At 49.7% G+C, this 26,564-nt stretch overlaps 1 protein-coding gene across 1 annotated transcript in view; it reads left to right on the top strand.

Annotated features, from left to right (window-relative positions):
* Positions 1-26,564, top strand: part of LOC133342256 (alpha-actinin-1-like) — an 80,233-nt gene that overhangs the window by 17,571 nt on the left and 36,098 nt on the right. Inside the window, exons 2-3 of the mRNA XM_061551296.1 lie at positions 13,801-13,915; positions 18,891-19,010. Of these exons, the coding sequence (XP_061407280.1) occupies positions 13,801-13,915; positions 18,891-19,010 (235 nt within the window). The remainder of the gene's footprint in view (positions 1-13,800; positions 13,916-18,890; positions 19,011-26,564) is intronic.

Here is a 26,564-nt window from a genome sequence, read left to right as displayed (position 1 = left end):
GTCTTCCGTCTCCGCACCGAACGAGGGTTCTGTGTCACTGTGAAGGTTACGCGTTCCACATTGAAACCACCCGTCGGTTCCACGTTTGGGCCCCCCCCCCAGGCCTTTGCTGGGTGGACAGCGCTGTCCCGGTAAACATGGCACAGTGCCTGTTGGGCCCACGTTGGCACGTGGCTTGAAACTATTGGAGCAACTTTCAATTTAAAGCTTTCGTGACTGCAGGGATTCATATTCTTGGTTCTTTCGGTAAAGTCACGTAGAAGGGAAATAATAAAAATAAAACATACAATTTTGGAGCAACGTTGAGCCGACATTGGGCCAAGGTTGGGCAAACATTCCATGTTTACTGGCTTCTTGCTCTTTTCTAAAGGAAAAGCTCTACCGAGTCCGAAGACTGATTTTGGGGAGGTCCTGCATGAGGATGTCTGGACACTCTCAGTGTACATCGTATGGCTTGTATCAAGGGGAGGAAACCGGAGAACCTGGAGGAAACCCATGGAGAACAGCGGGAGAACATCCCCACCTCACACAGAAAGGTGCCCAGGTCAGGGATCGAACCCAGGGTTTCCTTCCGTGAGGCATAAGTGTAAAGCACTACGCCACCCTGGCACCCAACGATGATGATTATATCAAAGCAAACTTGGTTATGATGACGATGGTGGTTACGCAGGTTTGAGCCTGTTTAGTGCCTGAATGGGATGATGACCACGAGGGCTTGCCAGGCGTTTGTAGCCATGGGGCTTGCGAGGTGACTGGGAGATTGATGTGATGAGTGTTGCCCCCTGTACGTGTGTGCGATGGGATTTCTCCGGGTTCACCGGTTTCTTCGCACATGAAGCCAAACTCGCATTAATGGAATGGGCCGAACATCCCAACGGTGGCAGGCCCGTCGGTGAAGATGTCAATACATAGCACAGCAACAACGGATGACCATCCCGAGGAAATCCTTCAGTTTATTATTCGGAAGTAATTGAGTGACATTCTGCAATGCTGTGGTCTGTATTATAAATTGGGCTGTGCCTAATTCTCACCCCTCCTCGCCATTGACGAGTTCTCACGATTTCAGGTCGTGCTTCGAATCAAGAATCGTTGCGGTGAATGTTCGCGAGCGGCACCTCGTGGCTGGAGCTGAACCCAACGATCGTACCGCGTACACAATTTGAAGAACATTATTTTTTAAATCCACGAATCGATCCATTTTGTGTTGCACTCACAATTTTGAATTCTCAGATGTCACTACAGTGGGTTGTCCCCTAAGTGGCTTTCTGTTGGATGATTCACTCCTGCCATAGGAAGATGTAATTTCCATCACTGCTCTGGTTTTCCAAAGGATCATCCTTTTTTTTAACAAGGCAGCAGCTATCCTGTGAACGTCTTCAAGTCTTCCCGGCACATTCAAAGTCCTGGTTTCCATCAGTTGCGTAATAACACGCCGCTCAAGACGACACATTCACATGTAGTTCTCCTCGACTCTGGTAATCGGAGAGATATTCTTCTGATATGTCCTGGTTTTTTTTTTGTACCTCATAGTGGACAAACCCAAGGGCTCAGAGCCGTAAATTATCTTGGCGTTGTCCAATCCTGTCAATGTCACCGTCATCATCACGATCTATGGGCAGATTGCCCGTAGATGTCCTCTGCACACTTTGTCATCCCGTGGCACCAATCTCTCGTGATGTCCTCGTCAAGCCATTCTCTGTTAGGTGTTCCTCTCTGTCCGGGTCCTTCCATTTTTCCCCGAACAACACATCTTTCATTTTCCTCTTGTCCGTCCTTCAAATGTGTCCAGTCTGATCCTGTTACTGTGCACAACATATGAGCCTGGTCTTTGTTGATCCAGTTTGTCGTAAAAAGAAAATCACCCTGATTGATTGACTTGAAAAACCAGTTATTAATCTCAGTGTGGTAGCACAGCCGCATACAGTGGGAGGAAATAAGGGTGTCTGGTACAGGAGAGAGGGCTGTGGGAGCGTTGTGGTGCCACGCACACTCCACGAATGTATGAGCCCGGCGACCCGAGTTCGATTCCAGGCCACGGGCTAACATCAGTGGTGACTGATGGCGGAACTGGGTGTGACATTTACCAAAACTGACATGTCATGAAAGGGCCTTGATTCACGAGTGGATTAACAAAAACAACTGTGCAGACGGATGCAAAGCTCAGGTGGAGTGTGGCGAGGTAGATAGTACTGCAGCGGAGTTCGATGGTCATTTTTTATATTGAGATTGACGGTAGTTTCTCTGTCCCTTTTTAATTTTGCCGTAGAGTCCACTAGTGCAGTTCATGTCGGGTCGTATGGTAGTGGAGTCCGAATGCATCGGTTCAGTGGAATCGTCGGTTTGTCCGTGGTGCAGTCATTTAGGAAAATGTCATTTTTTATTCTTTTTATCAGACCTGGTCTCACTGGATCCACTTGGCCTGTCATCCGTCGGGGGTCAGTAATAGGAATGGAGTACCACTTTGTCAGAAGCTCATTGGCTGTTCATCGTGTGGATGGACTGGCCCCAGTTAGAGGAATGAGGAATTTCCACCACTGGCCTAGAGCCACTCGTATGAGCCGGGGTACACTTTCGTTCGTTTATTCGTTTGTTTCTCAGGCCGCTTGTCCTGGTGAGGGTCGCAGCGGCAGCGTGTTGAGTAGTGGCGGTCCACACCTCCCTTTCCCTGGCGACAGACTCAAGCTCTACATTACTATACACTACTACACTATACACTGCTACACACTACTATACACAGACTCTAGCTCTTCCTGGAGAATTCCCAGACCAGCCGAGCGACATCGTCCCGCTAGCGTGTCCAAGGCCGGCCCCGGGGTCTTCGCCCAGTGGGCACACACTTGGACTTAAAAAATGTGTTCACACTTTTTACATTCCTCATTTTCCATGCAACTGGTGATAATCTGTGCCAGTGTTCTTCATTCATGGCAAGGCCCGTGGGCCACTCGTGGTCCCTGGTGGCCTTCAGTGCAGCTCCGGACATGCGGCCTTCAACAAAACACAAATGTGAAAACACCGCCCATCATCGTGCTGTCAAACCCCAATGGTTTCAAATGCGTGGCGTGGCACTCGCACCGATGTTTTATTGGCAAAGTGGCCCCCCACTAGACATCACCGCTCTCCCACGTCTCAATTGTGTTTATAACGTATGTACGTATGTTTGTTGAACTTTTTCCGCACCGTACGTAGCCAACCGTGCTGGTACAATACAGTGCACGGTATCATCAAACCAAAGTTGTGAAAGCAGTCGCGCTGACCAAACGTAGGAGGGCAAATGCATTCATGGGTGTGCACAATCTTTTTTTCTTTAAAAAAACAGAAGTTCATCGCAATGTTATAAAAAAAACTATAGTGTATGAATAAGCAAAGTCCTGAGCTAACCGGGTGCAGCCGGCACTGACACACACGGATCATCACACACTACGGGGTCACTGGTAACAATAAAAGTGTCAAAATAATGAAAAATCCCACGGAGGAAATATGCGTGCCTGTGGTGTTGCATAAGGACGAGTGGAAAATGCGTAACGCCAGTCGATGCAGATTTTCGTCGTCGTTCGAGTCCGAAGATGACACTTGTTGATGACAGTATCGTGTTTTACGTGTGCGACTGTGGCCATGTAGTCGCCACAGTGGCGAGATGTTAACTACCTTGCCTAGTATACAGGAGGTCGTGGATTCGATCCCGACCCTAACGCCTGTTTTTTGAAGTTTGTATGTCTCTCTCCTCGTGGTCGCGTGGATTTTTCTCCGGATCCTTCAGTTTTTCCCTCCACATTTAGACTCAACATGTGTTAAGAGTATTTGGCCGCTATAAATCTGCACGTGATAAGCCACTTCGTTGAGCCTCTCATTTGTGGCCAAGTCTATTCAATTAGGCCTTAGCTGGTAAAATAAAAATAGTTTGTAGTTAGAATAGTTTACTTTAGACCAATACCACGTCGGTTGCACTCTTTGCTTGATGTTTTAAGGAATGTGGTTGGTTGCCCGTGGAGATTCTTTATCACCGAGTTGCAGTATCTCGTGCTCTGGGTAAACAAAGTCGCGTTTGGACAAAATGTGCAGTGACGAGCTCGAGTTGCCACTCGGATACGTCACACGAAGAACGCGAATATCTGACATTACTGGAAGAGGGGGGAGAACTTGGCAATGTTCTCTTGAGGACCGTATTATTATCATCACAACCACGCAAGTGACACAATCTGGGACTTGTAATGCCACGGGAAGACTGACAGATTTTGCGGAATAGCCACCACGACAAGAGGACGATGCTGGGAAAACCAGGACAGAGGTGATCACCCATGTTGTCACGCTATGCATCGGCAATTCATTGGGCCAAACTGAAGTAATGGCCGAATGACGGCAAAGAGTGGGGAAAACGCAGAGGATTGAGCCGGAGTCACAAACTCTGGGAGTGTCGTAGTTTGTAAACCAGTGACGATTCAGTCCCCCCCACTTAACCTCCCCCGCACCACAGGGATTTGATGAATTGTCACGATTAGTATCCGTGATTCTATCTAAGAATTAATCGTTTTTTTGGTCGTATTTTTAACCGTCCGCAGATTGTACGGGTTCGCGTTCTTTCCGTTGCCTTGGTACAGTTTTGCTTACCCTCATTTAGCCTTCATGCAACGTTAGTCTTATCATTTGAATGAACCGTAATAATAATCCACTCTTACGCGTACAGCTCGAAGCCAATTATCGAGTACGAAATGCAAAGTATGCCCCAAAGTCATTCAACTGCCCTCTGGCCGATGTGCCCCAGGCCATTTTCGGAAATAAACCAAAGCTTTAGGTGCTGATAGTGGTTCTGGTCTCTTGAGTGAATCTGATGATTCTGGTGTGGTCCTAGCAACCTTGCAATCCAGACCAATGGGTGCAGTGGGCTTGCACAGCTGGCTGCTGATTAGCAACTGTGCTAGAGGTACTTGTTAGTACCACCAGAAGTGGCATAACTTCAGCGGTTCCAATTTCTTGATGTGGCCAATAAACAGTCATTTACGTAATAACCATTTGAAATGAATGGGGTTACCAAAGTAATTCCCTCGTATCAGCCACACCAATACATGGGTACTGCTACATTTTCGCTGCCTAAGGTTGTACCAATATCCTCTCTGCCCCATGGATTGCTGGCTGTGTTTTCGGATTGCACCGCATGTTGTTTCGGGTCCATATGCTGAGGAGTTCCTTCCGTTCTTGTTGCCAGTTCCTGAAGAAGCTCCTCCACACACAGTCGAGCGAAACGTCGGACGACACGACGGACCGACCCGCGGCATGAGCCCAAAAAACACGTAGGGGGGAGAGAGAGTGCGGTTTGGCACGACCGTGAAAATTTCACGCGGCCGAAATTCCGAGCCCTTTTGCAAAACCCTCCCACGTGTAACGCACGGAGGTGCACGAGGGATCTCGCTGTGGGTGTGTGCTCCTGCACCGAGCAAGGAACGCATTAGGCATGCACCTGTTTTCTATCACAAGCGTGCTTGCACACGCTGGCTAGCTTTCGGCCAGTCAAATTCTCAGAGATTGCAGGGATGCCATCAAATGGCTCAGTTGAAATTTACGTAGAAAATCATTGCCCCCCCCCGCCCCCCTACTGCGACCACTTGGCAGGGACCCTTCTGGAAAAGTGTCGTGAGACTCGGCGAGCGAGGGCCCTCGTGGGTAAACAACGCTTAGTTAGTCAAGCTTGTTTGGGCCCTGTGGTGGCGAGATGTTAGCTACCTTGCCTGGTATACAGGAGGTCGTGGGTTCGATCCCAACCCTGATGCCTGTAATTTGGAGTTTGCATGTTCTCTCTTCCCGTGGCCGTATGGTTTTCTCCTGGTCCTCCGGTTTTTCCCCCCACATTTAGAATTGACATGCATTTAGAGTATTTGGCTGTGATACATTTTTCACCTGATAAGCCACTTCGTTGGGCTGTCATTTGTGGCGAGGTCGCTTCTGAAACCGGTAAAATATAAAAAAAATGTTTAGTTTCATAGTTTTCGTCATGATAACTGCGAAGAGTTCTTCTCGATACAGTGGCGTTCGCGAACGGCGGAGTGCGTGTGCCATCGCGATGCTTGCGCGACGATCATGTCGTAGTGCAGCTTGCCTTTTCCGTGTTTTTATTCGCGGAAATAATTCCGGATATCTGCGCATCAATCTGTAGAAGACGGCAGCTAATCGGATGACGTTGCCGCCACTTCTGGGATAACTCCTCGTATCGGCAGGCTTGGATAATATCACGAATTTGGTGCTTTCACGAAACCAATTTCTGGTAACTGCAGAAACCACAGATAATCGGATGTTTTTTTTCTCCTTTTGTGGGTGGCTCCCTTTATCCACAGACACGTGTGGATCATATGAAGTTTCGATGGCACTTTGGGAATACAGCAGTGTACTCCCAAATGTCTGTGGATAAGGCGCGAATAATTGGCAAAATGAATGCGTGGATAATAGGTTTCTCGATAATGGGAACTGCGGGTTAATAGGGGAGCGTATAATTGGTTGACGTTGTATATGATGCTGCTGCACTAAAGTGGAATTAACAGTAACAGCGAGCACGGGGCAAGAACGGTAATCTCTCCTTAAGCTGACTCACGGAGCTGCCCTGTCTCCGCATGATCTCAGTAATGCCTTTGGCTCTGCCTCACGGATTCCAGCAAAGACTGGGGGTGAAAATGTGGCACGTGTTCCACAGTGGAGAAGGAGCCGTAAATACTTCATATCATTCATTCACAGTGGCTTTGGGAATTGCAGAAAAATGTTGCGATGGTACAGCCCAGAAACCCCCCCCCCCCGATATATATCACTCACCCGGCTCCGTTATTGATGCTGCCCTATTACGTAAATATGTAGCTTGTCGTAAGCTGACGTTTCAGGCAATGGTCCTTCTTCAGAGCAGCGAGTGTGTAAAGATGGAATAAGTTGTACTGCCGCGTAGGTTTTCGTGGTGGTGCTGCCGGAGTACGTTCTGAAGTGTGTTCGCAGTGTACCGCATATTGTGTACCATGTGCAGTGCAACGCGTTCTGCATACTGCTCGCTGCGTACTGCTCGCTGCATCCCGTATTCTGTGTACCGCGTGCTGTGTACCGCTTGCTGCGTCCCGTATTCTGTGTACCGCGTGCTGTGTACCGCTTGCTGCATCCCGTATTCTGTGTACCGCGTGCTGTGTACCGCTCGCTGCATCCCGTATTCTGTGTACCTGCGTGCTGTGTACCGCTCGCTGCGTCCCGTATTCTGTGTACCGCGTGCTGTGTACCGCTTGCTGCGTCCCGTATTCTGTGTACCGCGTGCTGTGTACCGCTTGCTGCATCCCGTATTCTGTGTACCGCGTGCTGTGTACCGCTCGCTGCATCCCGTATTCTGTGTACCGCGCGCTGTTCAGTACGATGTCCAACGTTTCTGCTCCCCGTGCTGGCGACTATTAAGCCGAATGTCGCCTGGACACGCATCGGAGAGCTGAGTAACTTGCGCTTGAAGACCACACGAGGAGGTTGTGGCCTTCTTAGAAGTGCTGGGGGGGAATGTCAAAAAGAGAGTTGACGCTGACAGTTTTGAGTTTTTATTTTAACGTACGAACGTGTTGAGCGTTTTTTTTGCGCCCGTGCGCCACTGCCAACGCAGCAGCGGCAGCATCACCAAATAACGTGTGTACATATGAACAGTTTTCGACTGTATCCAAAAGTTAAAAAGGGGAAATAAACTCGCAAACGAAAAAATATTCGGCCACTGGAAGCGGGTAGTGGAATGGCCTGGTGGGGAGGTTTACCGATAGCATCTCTGCTTGGTTGGGGTATCAGTTGAGCATCATGTCCCGTGCTTGTTCTGACACTGATGCTCTGCGCAATGATGATGGTTGGCATTGATCATGGCGGTTCTTCGACCTCTGCAAAAAATGCAACATTTTGCCAGGGGTCGAATACTTGTGGCTCAGGCGCCCCTGTGGTTTGAAGCTGTTTGCCCCCCACGGCTCGTTGTTTTGGATAACGTGGCGTTCAAAGTCAAAAAGCTGCTCGGGTGATGAGGGCTTTGGAAGTTTAGCGCCAAATTATTGAAATTCCTTCCCAGAAAAAGCTGCCGCATACAATGAGGCCCCTCGCGACCCCGCTTTGCCACCCGTATTCATATTTTATCACCGGTGTACGGCAGGGAATGTCATTCGTTGCAGGCGGTGCAAGTTCACAAAGGTGTCACGGTGGTGAAATGTTAACTACCTCGCCTGGTACACAAGAGGATGTGGGTTCGATCCCGGCCCTGACGCCTGTGAATTTGTTCTCTCTCCCCGTGGTCGAGTTTTCTCCGGATCCTCCAGTTTTTTTCCTCCACGTAAGCCATGTCGTTGAGTTATCATTTTGTGGCCAGGTTTCTGCTGAAATAGAGCTATATAGTTAAGTGGGCCTTACCTGGTTAAAAAAAATAGTGTAACAGTTTTAATAGGAAAAATAAGAACAATAGTGATTTCAATTTGTAACACGCCGCACAGTATTCACTTGCGCTTGAAGCGGGAGAACGACTCGGAGGCACGAGGGGGGACCACAGATGAGGCAGCAGCCAGGCGATGGGCCGACGCGACCGACAATTTCCCAAGCTCCACGCTAAATCGATATATTAACGGTGTTGTCGTCCGACCGTTGAGTGAGGAAACAAAACGCATGTGCGTGCGTCCTGGTGTTGCGAGGCACCTGGCGTTATCTTTGTACAAATATCGCACATTCTTAGCTTTTGTCAGCGGCAGTCTTGAAGCGGTCCGCGTTCCCTGCTTGAATGCAAATTAGTTTTGAAGGAGCCACTATTCTTTGGTTCTTTTGGTAAAGTCACGTATAAAGATAAAATAATGAATTAAATAATAGCATACGACGTTTCGATTGCAACACAAGCAATCATCATCATCAGGTATAATGAAATAGCGACATAAAATCTAACCAGAAAACTATAGACAGACATATAAGCAGACAAATATCACCAAGATACATAGAGAGAGCAGCCCTCAACTATGCTCAAAAGAAGGGGGGGGGGGGTGGAACAGTTGGCGAGCCCGCGCTGTTAACTCAAACGACCCGAGTTTAAACCGGCTCCTTGGGCCTCTTCTGTCCTACACCAACCCTCACCAGGCCAGCGTGGTGAGGTACGGTCGTCCGGCAGTGGATTGGAGTTGGGGCTGTACATTATATTACATTGTAATGTATCTCCGGATCGATCACTTTGTATCGAGGTACGTTGCGTGCGGTCGCTGGTGGTGGCAGGGAAAGGGGTTTGATGCTGGGAGGTCGGGAGGGTTTAGTCGCCGGGGTCGCTGTCTGATTGGCCCTTAGGGTCACGAGGTTCGCAGGTGGCTTGAGGGGCGGCACGGGGTGGCAGCCCGCAGAGGACAGATCATGATATGGGACACTGTGTTCGTGCCCTCTGTTAGGTCACTGGCCGTCGGTCCACAACTTGGGGGGGGGGGGGGGGGGGTGGCACAAGGCATTGGGTTTTAAAATTTGTTATTTTGCTCACGGTGCGTGCATCGAATCCCATGCGTAAGAGCTGACGTGTTTTATTTGTTTGTGTGGTATGCCGCTTCATCAACCCGCGGTGAAGTATGGTCAAACAACTTCCCATGCGTGACACGGTACTGGGGAGGCATTCATCCCCCGGTGGATTGACAAACAGCTTCACCTTACCATTGTTATTGTGAAGCATTGTATGTATGTACATTGCACTTGTTTTGCACCGCATGCCATTGGTTCACATTACCCCTGCAGTCACTACAGGCCGCTACATCCAAAGACATATTTATAGAGAGAGAATTGATTCTCGATGCTGAATCGGAGGAAGAAAATGTCCAGTGTTTATCCGATGGCAGCGTTAGGTGCGGGCAAAGCCAGGACCTGATTAAACATCCGCTCACCACCGACGTGAGGAGTGGGCCCGCCGTGATGATTTCTATCTTCGAGAAAAAATTTGGGGCCGCGTATGCGGGCAAGTAGCCGGGTCCGTTGATTCACCGGACGGATAAGATGAGGAGGAATCTGGGGTTCGAACGATGGACAACGGAGCGAGGCAACCGCTCGTTTCTTGCGGCATACGGTGGAGGGGGAGGGCGGCTCGCGGTTTTCGGAATGAGGGCGCAGTGGAGGCGACTTTATGGGGTCTTTCTTTCCGGAGTCATTGGCCAGCACCACTGCCACCGCATCCTTTACAGTCGTTTCATCGTTCCGGAAAGGCATTTTTCTTTTGGTCCTCCTTGCCTGGGCAATGATGTAATCGCGTGATAAAAAGCAAAAGGACAAAAGCGAAGTTTTAAAATAGCCGACAATCTTATTTCCTGCTTGTGAAAGGGACGCGCTACCCCTCACCCGATTATCGGCTGGATTTAGGTGATCATAAAGTTATCTTACATTTACGTCCTGACAAATAACATTTAGGTTATAATGCCTCTGTAGCTGAATGACAAAAACTACTGTTCATGAACATGAACAAATCAAACACTTTTAGTTAAACTAACACTTTGAGAGAACATGGCAATAGTGTTTCTAATAAGTTGCGTCATATGCCCGTGAACATGTAATGGATTGCCTGTTATTTTCAACTCGACACAATCGCGCAGTTGCAAGATATTTCCATTTTATATTCACTCGCACAAACCCCGCCGCATGAGGTTTCAAGCCTTCACATTGTAGACCAGCCCGTCCGCACCGTGCTCTGTAAAGTTTCACATTCCACGTGAAACGAGGCACCGTCTGTCCTACGATTAAAGGGTTCTCACCTAGTTTTGATTTAAAGCTTTCGGGACTGCAGGGATTCATATTCTTGGTTCATTCGGTAAAGTCACGTAGAAGGGAAATAATAAAATAATAAAAATATAAAACAATAAAAAATTCTCACGACGTTTCGACTGCAACACAAGCAATCGTCATCAGGTGTGAAATCCACAGCAAGAAAATTTGAAAAATTTGAATTTTTTAAAAATGTTCTTGCTGTGTTGCTTGTGTTGCAGTCGAAACGTCGTGAGAATTTTTTATTGTTTTATATATTTTATTATTTTATTATTTCCCTTCTACGTGACTTTAACGAAAAGAACCAAGAATATGGTTCTCACCTCGTTTTAATTAAAGGTCCTGTGCGGTGTGTACGCTGTGTACGCCCTATACGTGCGTGCTGTGTGTACCAAGGGTATAGGACACGCGCACACAGCAACGCCCATTGTTTTTTGTTCAATACGCGGGCGAATTGAGGGCAGTGGGAACACAAGAGGCGTTCTGTTTTTAAATCGTCGCAACGTCTCTCCGCTCAACTGACCCAACATCGGGCGTGACAGACCCGTAACGCCGGGGATGGGGGTTACGGGGGGCTCAGAGAGACCCCCTTTTAATGATGAATGCCCCAATGGCGGGTTTTTCTCGTGTAACCCATGCCCACTCACACGGACTGCGCCTCGCTGCGGTGTCCTTGATTTAATTCGCAAGAGATGATGATGACTATTATGGTTATCAGCTTCTTATTATGATGACGGTAATATGCAAACTGTCTGCAGTAGCCGGAGGGAGGTGGACGAATTGCACTAATGAGCACATGGAAGCAATGGGGGCGTAGCGACAGCCGTTCCTCGCATGGAGGGGGAGGGTGGTGGTGGGGAATGGGGGGGCCAGAGCAGAATGCACAATAGGACAAGAGCAGAGATCGTATCGTAACTCATTCTGCTCGGTGTTTACCGTTTGTTTAACGTTTGTTTGACATCGACCTCCGCCGTGCCCCCCACCCCGCTCCAGAGGTTTGTACTCCTCCCTTTAAACAAGGCCACGCTGGTACAGGGTTGAACGGGGGGAGGGGTGGGTGGAAATTCCACATTCCCATGGCAGAGAGCAGTGCTATTCATATGAAGTACACTGTTAACTTCGGGAGCAAATTTAGACTTAAAACTTTCGTGACTGCAGGAATTCATAGTCTTGGTTCTTTCGGTAAAGTGACATAGATAGAAAACAAAAAGCTAAATTTAAAGCAAAAAAAGGCAAAAAAACCCCACGACGGTTTCGATCGCAACACAAGCGGTCTTCTTTTAGATTTTCGGGAGCAAATTTTGACCGCCGGTGAGAACAACATCCGAGACATGCGAGGGCAAAGTTATTTATTTATTTTACCAGGTAAGGCCTCCACTGAGCTACGTGAGCCCCCGTTTTCAGAAGCGATCTGGCCATCACAAATGACAACTCAACGAAGTGGCTCGTCGTTTCGGATGAATCTGTCGATTCTGCCGGCCTGTGCCATCCCTCTGCCACGACCGGTTCGCTGGGCTCATCACCCAAAACTGGAGGTCATCCCGGGGGACAAAGATGCTCAAACTTTTATTCCATACAAACCGAGCGTGCGGTTTTGCGGCGCGTTTACGGCTCGATGCACATACAAGCCGAACTCTGTTTTCTGCTTCGCCTGCCCGAGTAAGACCGGCGACGATAAAATATATTTATTAATGCCTGGGGTTCGACAGAACACAGTTGTGCTCTGTGTTTGTGTGTTCTCGCTCAATCCGTAGCATTATTGTGTGGAGCTTTATGGCTCGGGGAGTAATGAAACGCTTTACATCGGCTCATTCGCTCGCAAATCAGATGATTGTGTTGTACCAACAAGCCATCGTAGCTGGGCCCACAACGGAGCAGTCTCCCATGTAGGGCTGCCCCGTGTAGCTGGCGTATTGTTGGAACTTAATGACGGCTCTCTGCGGGCCTCTAACGAAAGGGTGTCGGTTGCACTCGTTAAAGTGGGGGTCGTTACGGAGCTACTGGTTTCGCCGTGCAGAGGTGGGAGGTGGTGGGGGCAGTTGTCTCGAGCGGGGTTTTACGCGGGCCACTGTTCGAGTGGAATTAAATTTGAGGACTGGGCCTTTAAAACAACGGCGACAACACAGCTGCGACCCGGCGGCCGCTTGTGCCACACAGCCACGATTGTTGATGCAACAACGCCCGCTGCAGCGTCGTTCCCTGTGCCTGTTATAAAGGCAAAGGTGCAGCCCTGCAAGCACTCCGCTCACGCCGTTGCCGGTGGAAGGGGCCTCCGCTAGAGCAAGCTTTAGAGCCGGGGTCGGCAACAAAAATAACAAGATGAGGCATTTTTTTTCGAATTCGGTACAAAGTTCAATATTTCAAGAGTCGCAATGCAAGTGAATACATACATACATTACGTCACGTAAAGAGCCTCATGCGGGTCCGGAGCCGCAGGTTGACGATCTCTGCTCTAGAGCCACTTGTCCTCGCCGGCCAGACGTCTTGGAAGATGTGGGCACACGTACTTTACCCCGCCACCCCCACACACGCTACATTTTTTTTATTTGATCAGAAAAGGCAGAAGCCACCTGGCCACAAGTGATAGCCCAACAAAGTGGCTTATCACGTGGGAGTTTACAGCAGCCAAATACTCTAAATACGTGTTTCCTAAATGTGGAGGGAAAAATCGGAGGACCCGGAGAAAAATCCACGCAACCATGGGAGGAACATAAAAACTCTAAATATACGCATGTCAGGGTCAGGATCCAACCGACGACCTCCTGTATACCAGGCGAGAGAGTTAACATCTCACCATCGTGGCGCCCATTGCCGATGAACTGTGACGTGTGCCCGTTTATACCGCTGGGGAAGGGGATTTAAGAAACGGGCCCCGTTTGTTGCAACTGCTGCGCTGGGAGTTCAAAGCGTAAACCGGCGATCTCTGCGTGGCATGTCCGGCGTGCTCGCAATCGCCGCACAGCAGTAGGGGACCCGTCGGTCGCTTGCAAATGAGTTTCGTTCCGGGTTTCCGGGTTAATGTTCACGGAGCGTTAATCGCTTTGCTCATTGTGTGTTCCGCAGACGTTCACAGCATGGTGCAACTCCCACCTGCGCAAGGCCGGCACGCAGATCGAGAGCATCGACGAGGACTTCCGGGATGGCCTGAAGCTCATGCTGCTGCTTGAAGTCATCTCGAGTGAGTGGGAACACAACCGAAAAAACGAAACACCCGTGTTGTGGCCTTAACGGACTGCGGGGCAAATGCCGTTCGCAAGTAGCACCTGTGAAGGCCGGCAACGGCACACGATTTGAGGTGGGTGGCTAACACCACTCCCGGCCGCCTTTGTCTTCCCAGTGGCAATGTTTATTCAATGCACGAGGTACGATGAAATCAGCTCCTGTGCAGGTGCTGAGTGGATTGTTGCATCACGGAACTGTGGGAGGTGGCCACAGCTTTGGGAAGGGGGGGGGGAAGGCCTCCAACCAGCAGTAGATAGTGATGATGACAGTGATGATGACCATTGACTTATTTCACGAGGGTGGCGACGCTGGCGGTCAACGTGATCCCACACAGTGCCAGTTGACAGAGGCAACTGAGTCTGGGTGCTCCGGTTTCATCTCGCATGTAAACACTCATGAATTGGCGAGTAACACCTTAATATATATTTAGGATCACAGAGCTTGGGCAATCGTTGACGCCGGCTCGCCGACCAGCTGCTGCTTTCCCACCCGTCTCGCCTCTGATTTGTCCTCTCTATTTCTCTCTCTCGTTGAGAGTGAGCGACTACTGGTTCAACAGCGTGGGACAAGTTGTCATCATCATTCTTATTATTATTCGTCATTTCTTTGGGGAGGGACTTCCAAAGTGCTCGGGGTTTATGTAAAGTGGGGGCATCGCCGCGGTGACATCGTCCGCTGGCGTCGCTCGCCGTGTGATCTCACACCACGGACCCCGGTGCACTACATTCGCAAATTGCCTGCAACTAAACGGGTCGACGTTTGCGCCTTGTGTAAGCACAGCAGTCACTCGGGGCTCGCGTGCAACAGAGGCGTGTGGAACTCTGCAGGCTCGCGCTTGTTCACATTACGGACACGGAGATGTGTCGTGCCATGTCATCGCCTCTGTATTGTGTGCAAAAGTTTAGGCGCACCCCTGCAATTGCTTGCGCGCGCCACAGCTGCTGGAAGGGTTTCCATCGAGGAAACTCGCAAGAGAGCCCCTCTAGAGTAGTGGTTAACCTGGGGTGCGAGATGCCCGTACGAGACATGGCCAGATATTTTTTAGAAGGTAAATAATTGAAACACAAATTAAGACGGTGCACGCAAGTACAACTTTTTGTTTCCTCAAACCTGTGTGCTTATTAACATTGTACATTTTTATCGGTTGAGAACCAAAGGGGGGTGCAGGCTGCAGTCAAATTAAGAGCCACTGGTTTAGAGAGGGCACTTTGACCTCCTCGTTCACACTGGATAGATGTCATCAAAGAAGTGGGGGGGGGGGGGGGGGATACCCACACTTGACCCCACCACTCGTGACCTTTTGATCAATTAACTGTGGTGCAGTCATCTATACCTGCTGGTAAGAGTACGTGTCGATAATGATAATAATCATATGGCCCTTCATCAATCCACTGATGAATGAAGGCCTGACCCACGTCACGTCAATCCAGGGGATTGTTTGACCATACTTCACCACGCTGGTCAGTGCGGGACGGAGCATTATAAGTTCATTACGACGAATGATTTTGCCGCACCGCCCTACGCTGCCCACAAAGTTACCCCGCTTCCTATAAACGCCCTGTCGTGCGTAGTGAGTCGTCCGTCTGAGCACTATCCAGCAACCGATCTGCTTGGCATTCAAGATGAGACGAGATTGGGTGCATTCCGGGTGACGTGGTCAGAGGCTTGCGTACAGTAATAGCCGAGCCGGGCCAAATATTTCGCAGATCGCTCTGTGAGGGGGGGGGGGGGAGCCACACGCGTAAAAACGAAAGATGTCAGATCGCCTCCAGCTCAATCGAGTAGCCCTCATCACCTTCAACGGCTTTGAGTGGCCCAGGTCGGTAGAAATTCCACATTCCTGCGAAGGGGCCAGTCTCTCCATGGGACCCCCCCCCCCCCCCCCCATTATTGACTTTCGGTCCATTGCAAAGAGGCTCGTAAAAATCCCCGTTACTCAGGCGGGTTGTGTTTTAGTCTGCTACATGCACAGCCCGTTTGTCAATTCCACCGCCCCCCCCCCACCCCCCAGGTCTTGGGTGTTATTTGACCGCACTTCACCATGTTGGTCTGTGAGGGCTTGAAGGCGCGGGGGTTGCGCTACGTGTGTGGCACAATTACAGCAGCTCCGGGCACGGGCTCACGTGACCACTTTACACGTTTGGCGATGACTCTTTGTTCAATGTTCGATGCTGGCATGCTGCGACGATTAGGACGCCGGACTTGCGATCCGGAGATCACCGGTCCCATTCAATGTCCCGGCGCGGCAGTCGGAACGAGTTTCTCCATCTTAAATTTTTTAAATCAATCTCCCCGAATCTGGTCCGGCCACGGTTTCACCATGGCTGGCTATGTACGGCAATGTGCAAAAGAAGGTCAAAACAAAGACAAAGATCCCCCGTATAGCCTGTAACCGACTGTTGGGGCAAGTGCTGTTGGTGAGCACTGATGAAGGCCGGCACGGCACACGAGGGGGTGGGTGGCCAGTTGCGATGTTTACACACTGCACCAGGTACTAATTTGAGGCTGAGTCGACCTAGGGGAGGCCCAGGGCCGGTTCAGATAATTATAATTGTCACTAGTGTTGGCCGTGAGCGGGAATCGAACTCGGGTAGCCGAGTTCGTAGTGCAGCGTAGCGCGAACCTCTACACCACTACTCCCCACAACATACATACATACAAAGCGTGTGGATACTTCCACATCTTCCAGGACGTCTGGCCAGCGTGGAAGGAGTAGGCCAAAATACCCTCTTAAAGCGGCTCTCTATAGAGCTCCCTCCAGGTTAAAGCTCTTCCGCCAGCAGTTGCCCGAGCCAAGCAATTGCGCGGCTGTGCCTTTTTGCTCTTGTTGAGCGTTCTTCCGTTGTTGTTTTAAAGAGCACTTTGCGCACATGATGTTTCAGCACTCAATTATTGGTTCACGGAAGCCTCCTCTTTGAAGTAAGAGTCCCCTGTTGTGTGTGTTCGTGTTTGTGCGTGTTTGTGCGTGCGTGTGTTTGTGTACGCGCGCTAGCGTGGTGCCATTATGCGCAGTTTTAAATGCAGAATGCCCCTGCCGGTCCTGTGTCTTTATTGGGCCGAAGGAATGCCGGCCAGAATAGTTGGGAGTGTAGTGAGCAGCGTGCGGCACTCCCACACAAAGGTGCGTCGGGCACCCTCGGGTTATAAAAAAAACATGCCCGGCCAGTTTTCGGCCAAGATGGAGGCCGCCTTGTTACTCGCGAGCAGGACAAATGTGTGCCTGCATTTGGAATATCCGTTGGCGTGCTTTGTCTGCAGGGGCCTTATAATGAAATGTTTATGCTTGCCTTTGCCAAAGGCCACGCAGTTCCAAAGTCTATTGGTCTCGGCGTAAATGACATTTTTCCGGCGATGACATTGGCACACAGTAGCCTGCTCTGGTTGAATGATATCAACACTGATCTGTTTTTTTTTTAAGTCAAATTATGTTCCTGGGGGTGTTGGAGAACCCAGTTTCTCCCCCGCTGCCCACGATAGAAGTCAGGGTGAAGAAACAGTCAGGTTTGGTTGACGAACCAGCACTCAACCGTTTCACTCTAGTCACTCGCCCACCAGCAGTCAGCCGCCTCCTTACCACTCTTCTATCGCTCCTGCCGTTGTTACTTTTCCCGTGAGCTTCACTCATCAATTCCTCTAGGATTCGGTTTACCAGACCGACCCGTGTCACCTCATCCGCCCGGTGTTCAGCCACCGCGCCGCAGGTCACAAAACTTTTAACAGCCACCATTGACTCGCCAACAAAGTGGTGCTCAATTTAATGGAAGGATGACAGATTAAGGTGATCCCTGAACCGGGATTTGAGTGTGAGGAAAGTGCTGCTTTTCCCGCTGGGACCGCCTCGGTCACATTTACCGGGGGCCGACAGATTTTGTCGTAATTAGTGACCACACTCCTGGACGGAAACACCCAGCGGTGCTCGGGTCACCAGAGCAGCCCCCAAAAACACAAAGAACACAAATGTTCTTCCCCGCCGACAACGGCAGAAATGAATTAATTAAATTCAGAGCGGCTGACCGAACGGCACCGGGCGACGTGGCACGGTGTAGTCGACAGACCGCGGACGCGCAGCCCACGGGTATTGGTCCACTCGCTGAAGATGACCGGACGTGCAGGCGCGGCACCAATGTGGAAACGTCGAATGCTCGAAGACTTTCGCGCGCAGCCCAAGGCCCGTTAACGAACGCGTTCAGCGCCATTACTCAGGCTCGACTCGCAGCAGCTTTGAATACATAAATATACACGGCTAATTGTGCGCAAGATCATCGGGACGGTCTCCCGGTGCCGCTCGGTATCACACATTGATTGTGGGTAACAGCATCTACACTGTGTGAGCAGAGCAGCTCACTCCTCAGCTCTGTCTCCACGTGTAAACAAAAGCATGTTTAGTGAGTCCATTGGTGGGTATTGTCTTTACACACCAATGGTACCCAGTGGCATTTGTTTAACTAAGCGAACTCTGGACCGGTTTCGGATCCTTCTTGCATGTCATCAGTCGGCCTTGTTAAACAAATGCTGCTGGATTGCCAGATGTTATTGGCAAGAGGACTCCGTATAAACAAAGGTGACCTGTTCAGTCTGTTGTGTGAATCTGCATAATAAATGTGCTAGCGTGTGTGTGAATCTAGAACCTACAGTCGTGTGAATCTAGAAGCTACAGTGGACTGAATATTGACAATATGTCGGTCATCATTATCATCACAATCCATGGTTAGATAGCACGTAAGTGTCTACTGCACATTTCGTCATTTGTTTCCACTTTCCTCTGTCTTGTGCTAATATGCTCAAGTAGTGCACATCTGTCGGTGCACGAATCTATAGAGTCTACATGAACCGCGGGACCCTGTTCAACGCAACGGCAAAACCACACGCGTCATGTTGCTCTGCCGAGGGGCGTCGCATTAAAAAAATAACCTGTGGTTGTTCCCGCGCAGGCGAGCGTCTTCCCAAGCCCGAGAAGGGCAAGATGCGCGTCCACAAGATCAACAACGTCAACAAGGCGCTGGACTTCATCGCAAGCAAGGGCGTCAAGCTGGTCTCCATCGGAGCTGAGGGTGAGGTATCCACACTACAGCCCCCGTGGCGTCGGTGTGGGGGGCTGAATATGACTAAGGTCTCCCCCCTCCCACTGCGGCCGGAGTGCATCGTGTTCGGGAACAAGGAGGGCAGGCCCACGATTTCGGAGCATTGCAGACACTTTAAAGATGTGGCGAGTCGTCGTCAGTACGGTCACAAAGTGGCTTTTTCACTCGGGCAGAGGATTGTTGAGCTATTAGGAGTGGGATTTGGATACATATAATTTGTCCACCACCCATCTTGATAGTGAGGAAATGCTCGTAAAATACCGCTGCTTCGGACGTACTCGGACGGAAGTAGCTTTAAGTGACGTTGGAATGGTAAACGCCACAGTGGCGATATGTGAATTACCTCACCTGGTATCCAGAAGGTTGTGGGTTTGATCCCGTTGTTTAATATGTTGGGTGGAGGAGGGTGTACGGACACACATTTTATTACTCGCGCAATCTCACCCAAAAATACATTGTGAATAAGGGTAGCAGTGATCGACTTCCCAAAAAGTTATTTTCCGTATTTCCAACCGACACATCAGCCCTGCGCTGCCTCTGCTGGTGCGTGACGTAGATACGGACGCCATTGTGCGCGTACGTCAACGAGCATGTGCGGACGCGAATCTCGAAACCGCGGCCGGAATGCGTTGGTCACTTCGCGTGAATTGTACGGCAGCCTTTTGAAATCCGAGCGATGAATCGCGAGGGTCGCGCACGTCGTCGTCGGCACGCTAGGGTCGCGACGCGGCGAGTCGGTGGCCCGCGGTGTCCTCCGTGGCGTGCGAGACGCCGCCCTCGTGCGCGACCCGTCGCGCCGCTTTTATAAACGTGCCGCACCCTCCACCGCGCCGCTTTGTGCTGTTTAAAAAAACGATTATTCGGTCACCCCCCACGCCCCGCCTCTTTTGCAATGGCCGGAAATGTCACGGCGTACAAGGCCGGACCTCGATGCTAGTTTCCCCCATCCTTTGTCGAGCTGTGCAAGTTGCCCGCTCCCGTTGACCTTCGCGCGGCCTCTGTCGTCATCCGAGTCGTGTGGCACTCGGAAAAATTCGTCACCGGGCGGGAGACGTTATATACACTCGCGCATTTTTTCTGCGTGACCTCACACCCGCTGAGATAACGCTCGCAATCAACGCTGGTCTATTCTCGTGACGACCCCGCATACCGAGCGTTCTCGCGTGACACGTTTCGGATTTTTTATCGCAAAAGATGTTGAGCCCGCGAGCGTGACTTGAGATGCGGTGCCTGCCGGCAGAGACATTCCACGTTGCGTGAATGTGGTAGGAGATGACCGCAAAGATGTTTTTGAAGTTTGTTTATCGTTGCCACACTCCGTCACCAACTTGTTCTTTCTTGCAGTGACCTTATTTGCTCATCGGTGTGAAGGCTGTCTCACTTGCACCTCGTCTGTCCTCATCTTACTCATTGTCTCACCAGCCCTGCTGAACTACCGTTTGCCTCGCTTCCTCCTCCTCTGCACCCCCTGCTAATGAACTCTGGAACCCATAACCCTCCTCGTTTCTATGCTCTACTGCTAAACTTTGGAAATTATCACCCTCCTCCTTCACATCCGGTAAAGGTGAACTCTGAACTGCTCACCTGCATCTATCTCCTCACCCGATAATGCCTCTCAGTCTCGTAAGTCTACTGTCAACCGTTGACAATCCCCTGCAGTTGTGCTGTCACTGACGAAGATTAGCGTTCGTGAGAGGTCGAGACTCTGGACCTTGTGTCAGCGACTTTCAATGTTGGCGTAGGGGGAATCGCACAGTTCTGGAAATGCGTGGCTCACACTCACAGGCATACGCTCTCTCTGCCCGTGCAGCTGATGGAATTTAAAGGACGCTCGCGCTTGTAATCCAACACACTGTGGAGGCAGCAAGGGTTGGTGGATTGCACAAATGTTACGGATACTCCCTTCCTGTAGCCATCGAGGAGGAGCCATACCTTGGCCTCGCCAGAAGGCGGCTCAGAAATAAATGCAAAACTCCACCTGTTTCATCGCACGGGTGCTCCGGTTTCCTCCCACAGGTATAAACACTCATTCATTGGGCGATAACGACTTAATATACATAGAAGGCCGCAGAGCTTATGGGGTGAATTTGGTGCCATCTCACCGTCTCGCTGCTGCCTTCCCCACTCGTCCGTGGTTCCTCCTCGCGCCCCTGAGTCTACAAGAGTGGATACCGTGCGGTGCCGCGTTTCGCGTTGACGTAAAAAAAAACATTGTTATTAAAAAATCTGATCTGATACTCCAACTGATAATTAATTCATTATTCGTTGCAATAAGTAATTCTTCGCCTATTGTTCATCCACTGCTGGGTTAAGGCCTCCCCGCAGAGCAAGTGGTCACAAGGGGGTTGTTTAACTATACTTCACCCATGCTGGTCAGTGCAGGTTAGTGAAGAGGGAACTCGGGATCGATTTGGAAATGACTGGCCACCAATGGCCAGAAATCGAACTCGGACCCCTGAGTCGACAGCGTAGTAGTGCGCTAGCCACTGTGCCACCACTCGAGCCAAATTCTCCATGCGAGCGATTCTCATTTTAAACTTGGGCAGACTTATTCGATTGAAACGTGTGAAAAACATTCCCCGTCACGTCCAACCGTCCGTGGTGAGGAACGGGTTGTGTGTTTCAGTGCCCTGTCAAGTTGTGTGACAAATCGTCGATATTTTTGATATGCTTTTTTAAGTGTGATCTTCAAAAATTATTTTTTTACTAACATGACGATTCCGGTACACAACAAAGGATATTAAAGGGGGTTGACACCAGTACAACACACATTACGGATTACAGTGCAATGCAAACCCACACCTGTCAACCCCTTATCAGTGCCTACCTTATTACAGACCAATTCAGACCTTATTAGTCACCCCGTGCCCTTATAAATCTCAACGTTCATCCTACAAAGTCCGATCGCAAGGGAGAAACACAAACAAATACATCATTTTTTCCGTATTGAAATGGCTGTACACCGTATGGACCTGAAAACTCAATTTCCTCATACAAGAATACGGGTAAATCGTATGGGTTGACACGGTATGGAAACCAATCTAAACCGCATGTTTCAATAAACCGTTTCAATACATTGTACAATCCTGGTGCCTTCATAAGCTCTGATAGCCCTGTAGGAGAAGGGAAACAGGGGAGGGGCGAAGTGGAGAGAGGGGTGGAGTGCGAAAGTGCCCGCATGAATGCTCTTCAGAATCAATGCCCACTGGAGGAGAGGTCGTGAAAGGGGTTCCATCTTCGGTGGTAAGCTTCCTTCCTGCCCCGTGGTGTTGCACTTCGATGCTCTAGAGCGGCCTTTATGCATCATCTTCCCACCGTGAATTTTTTACCTTTACGATCCAGAAAACACTCGTTTATGACCTCCCTTGGCCAACTGTCAAACATCACCACGAGGGGCTGTTGGGATTCCTGCCACCCAGAAACGTTGGCCCTCGTCACTTTTCCTCCCAGCTTGCAAAGTTTTCCTGTTGCTTCCAGTGAGATTCCTGGCAATGGTCCCACTCTGACAACTGCCTTTATTCGTACCTTAGTCTCAACCCGCAAGATACCCTCGGCTGCATTGTGTCCCGAGGCTGTATCTGTGGTTGATTTACTCGCACCCGTGACACCGTTTTTATTTGCTTTCAAGCTCTTTGTTGTTTGACCTGTTTGCAGTAAGTTCTAGTGTGGTTTTGGTGTAAGTAATGTATTGTTTGTTGCTCCTTGTTTGTATGTATGCATGTTGAACTTCTTTGCACGCACACATTCCCTCCACGCTGTGATGTCGTGCAACTGCCGATGGTCTTGGGCTGTGGTCTGTAAGTCTCGATGTAACTCTATGGATCTCTATGTAACTCTGTGGATCTCTATGTAACTCTGTGAATCTCTATGGATCTCTATGTAACTTTGTAGATCTCGATGTAACTCTGTGTATCTATAACTCTATGGATCTCTATGTAACTCTATGGATCTCTATGTAACTCTGTGGATCTCTATGTAACTCCGTGAATCTCTATGGATCTCTATGTAACTCTGTGGATCTCTATGTAACTCTGTGAATCTCTATGGATCTCTATGTAACTCTGTAGATCTCGATGTAACTCTGTGAATCTCTATGGATCTCTATGTAACTCTGTGGATCTCTATGTAACTCTGTGAATCTCTATGGATATCTATGTAACTCTGTGGATCTCTATGTAACTCTGTGTATCTATAACTCTATGGATCTCTATGTAACTCGATGGATCTCTATGTAACTCTGTGAATCTCTATGGATCTCTATGTAACTGTAGATCTCGATGCAACTCTGTGATCTATAACTCTATGGATCTCTATGTAACTCTATGGATCTCTATGTTACCGTGTAACTGCAATGCCATGTACCTACTGCCACTGCTGATGGTCTGGTGCTGTGGTTGCTGTTGTAAGAAAGCAGCTTCGCTCAATGGGCCCTTCCTTGGCCAGCTGAAATGAATCCTGAGTTGGAGTCTGGAAATGTGTTCAAGGGACTCCAGTAGGCTCTGCCACAAATGTGTGTTCTTTACCTGACAACATGGAGCACCGAGGATTTCATCATCATCATCGTCCGTTAACATTTACAAGCTACCCTTTCAGTGCAACTCGAAGTGCCTGGAGCAAAGGGTAATTTGAGATAATGAGTCTGCAAGGAAGTGATTGCAGACCAAATACAATATTCAAACACAATGCAACATAGACAACACACGTACAGTGCTGATTGCTGGCTGGGTATTCATGACCTCGATGATGAAATTATTTCACTCTCTCTGATTTTGGGATATTCTATATTCTGTTGGTTTGAGACTGTCTGCCCCGGATACATTCACAATTCTGGCAAGTCGGTCTTAATCTCTGCCTACCTTTGTTCCTTTATTTCCTTCCACTTTACCAAAGGCCACGACTCTCTCCGCGTGTTCCCCCCGATCGCACCTTTAGGACTCGGTCTAGCTGGCTGGCTCTTTTGTCTCCTCCACAATGTGCTCAACCACCACACTGCAGGTCACCCACCATGCTTCTCTCTCTGCTTCTCCCCCCCTCCCCCCTTTTACAAAGTTCTTATGAACGTCTACGGGCACAGCCCCGGTGGCGAGATGTTCACTACCTCGCCTGGTACACAGGTGGTCGTAGAACTCCCTCACTGGACACTTAGCCTATTGGGCCTTGAGGCCCTGTGCTCGGCAACTGTGATTTTTTAATAAATAAAAAATATACAATTTGCACCTATTCGCAGCGGTGATGTGTCCAGTGGGGGGGGGGGGGGGGGGGGGGGGTGGTACGTGCCCCCCCAATGATCCGTTTGAAATCCCTAATTTCGATCAGATCATTTGAGTATATTAGTAATAAATAGGCATTTTGTGAACCCCACTGCCACTGTGTAGCATATTACTATGTGCCAGGGACTCTGAGATGATAGGACAATAGTCTGAGTCCATAATTGGCAATAAGTAATGGCAAAGCAGTTATAAGTGACTCGCAGCATTGTGCGTTGTTGCGTATACAGTACACGACTTCCCTGAAGGCAAACATCTTCAGCGAGCGCGATGCCCGATCACACGCAGTTCGAATTCGACCCTCGATCGATGGCTGCGCCATCGCCGCACACGCATCGAATAAAAAGCAAGGGACATGTCCTTAATTACTAACAACTCCTATCATTCTTCATTGCTGGCTCCGCCATTGTGTCCAAGTGCTTTAGCTCACACCTTTTTATTACGGCGGACAGTATTTGCTTGTTCCCCGGATTTCACGGAGCACGCTTCCGTTGGTTCTTCCTGCTGTCGATGGGACACACGCAATCAGCCGACTTCTCCAGCTGCACAGCTCAGCGGCTCTGATCTTCCTCCTATCTTACCCTAATCTGATCTCCCTCCAAATTACCCATCTGGGATTATACAAAGCAATCATTGCCCCCTGCTGGTAGACTAACGCCTGTTTGCAGGCCAGATGCCGAATTATCCTGTGCTGCGCAGGGACAGCTGCCAATGGGCCCCCCCTTTCAAAGTATTGCAATGAGATGCGAGACGTTAAGCAGGTTTGAGATGTCCCAGCTTACAGGAGGGTGGCTCTATCAAAAAACAAATCGTTATCGTCGTCGTCTTCTGCGTATACCATTCAGGCTTCACTTTCATCACAGCATAGGGCATAGCTCTCAGCTTTGTGCGTATCCCGTACGTAGCCATCCACCCAAATCGGAGGTGTGGGGGAAGGACAGCAAGATAAACACAAAAATTCGTTCTAAAGAAATTCGTGTATTCAATGTAGATGATTTAAAAGTGCACAGCTCCAGCGGCTTCCTATTGTCGGACGGAAGGCTTTCCTAAAGCGAGCACACACAGCTTTAATGGGAAACAAAATATGAAATGCTTTGCGGTTTGGAAACTTTAATGGAATAAAAAACTAAATAACATATCACATACAGATGGACGTCGCGATCGGTAATTGTAATGCACATCCCGAATTTTAATTAGCGTTGCGGAGAAGGGCCAACTCCAGCCCCAGCGTCCTTACTTTCTCGGCCGCCATTTTGAGTGTATTGGGTTTGCAGGGGTGGAGGTTTTTATGCCCCCGTAAATATGAAAGGAATGTTTATTTAATCGATAAATCTGGATTAAAAAATGTTCACAACAATCCTGTGAGGACTGAACTTTGGCCGTCTCCGAATAATAACATTTTAATTGAACTTGAATGTGGCTTAACGCCCTCGGTTTATCCAGATATATTTCCGTCGTGGAGTGAAAGTTAATCCCTCCATAATAAAAAGCACTTGTTTTACAGCTTAACTATGTTGGTTGAAAATTAATCCATTTTAATGCCGAACAGCTCTAACCACGGGGTGGGGAGCGGTGGGGAGTGGTGGTGCAGCGGTTAGCGCACTGCGCCACGAGCCCAGCGACCTGAACTTGAATGCGGGCCACGGCGAGCATGAGAAACGAGTGACATCTGAACCATTGCTGCGCCCACCTCCACCACCCAATTAACCAACTCGCACTGACCATCGTGGTGAAGTATGATCAAACACCCCCCCCTACCCCACATGACCAATGCGGTGTGAGGAGGCCTTCATCCAGCAGTGGATTGGCAAAAGGGCTGTGCGTTATATCGCGTAATACCTACAAAAGGATGTTTTCGTTATATGTCGAAGGAGAACACAACATGGAGAGATGGAGCGCTGAAATCGGCTCGCACGCATGCGCTAGGTGGATCGTGAGAGATGGCAGTGGCTTGGGGAGGGGGGCGAAGGGGGGTAGTGGTGGTGCTCTTCCATCAGAAGCAGGTTAATCTTGGCTGATGACAATGCCAACGACGATGATAAACGTACGACTGCAGGCCAAGGTGTTTTACATCGCGTCAGCACGTAGGGGAGAGAGTCTGGGCTGGAGTCGGGTGCGGGCGGGATGGGGCAGGCGTTGACATCTGCTGCAACATGCCGACCTTCGTTCGTTCCGTGGCCACACCCAGAGCCAATTAGGCAATTACAGCGCCGGGCCAGCGTCTACACGCTGGACCAGTCTGACAGGATGTCTCTCC

Source organism: Lethenteron reissneri, chromosome 14, assembly GCF_015708825.2.
Source record: "Lethenteron reissneri isolate LAM-NWPU_2019-01 chromosome 14, ASM1570882v1, whole genome shotgun sequence".
In the NCBI taxonomy this organism is placed as follows: domain Eukaryota; kingdom Metazoa; phylum Chordata; class Hyperoartia; order Petromyzontiformes; family Petromyzontidae; genus Lethenteron; species Lethenteron reissneri.
The sequence above is the reverse complement of the archived record's forward strand: the minus strand, read 5'-3'. Positions and strand labels throughout refer to the sequence as shown.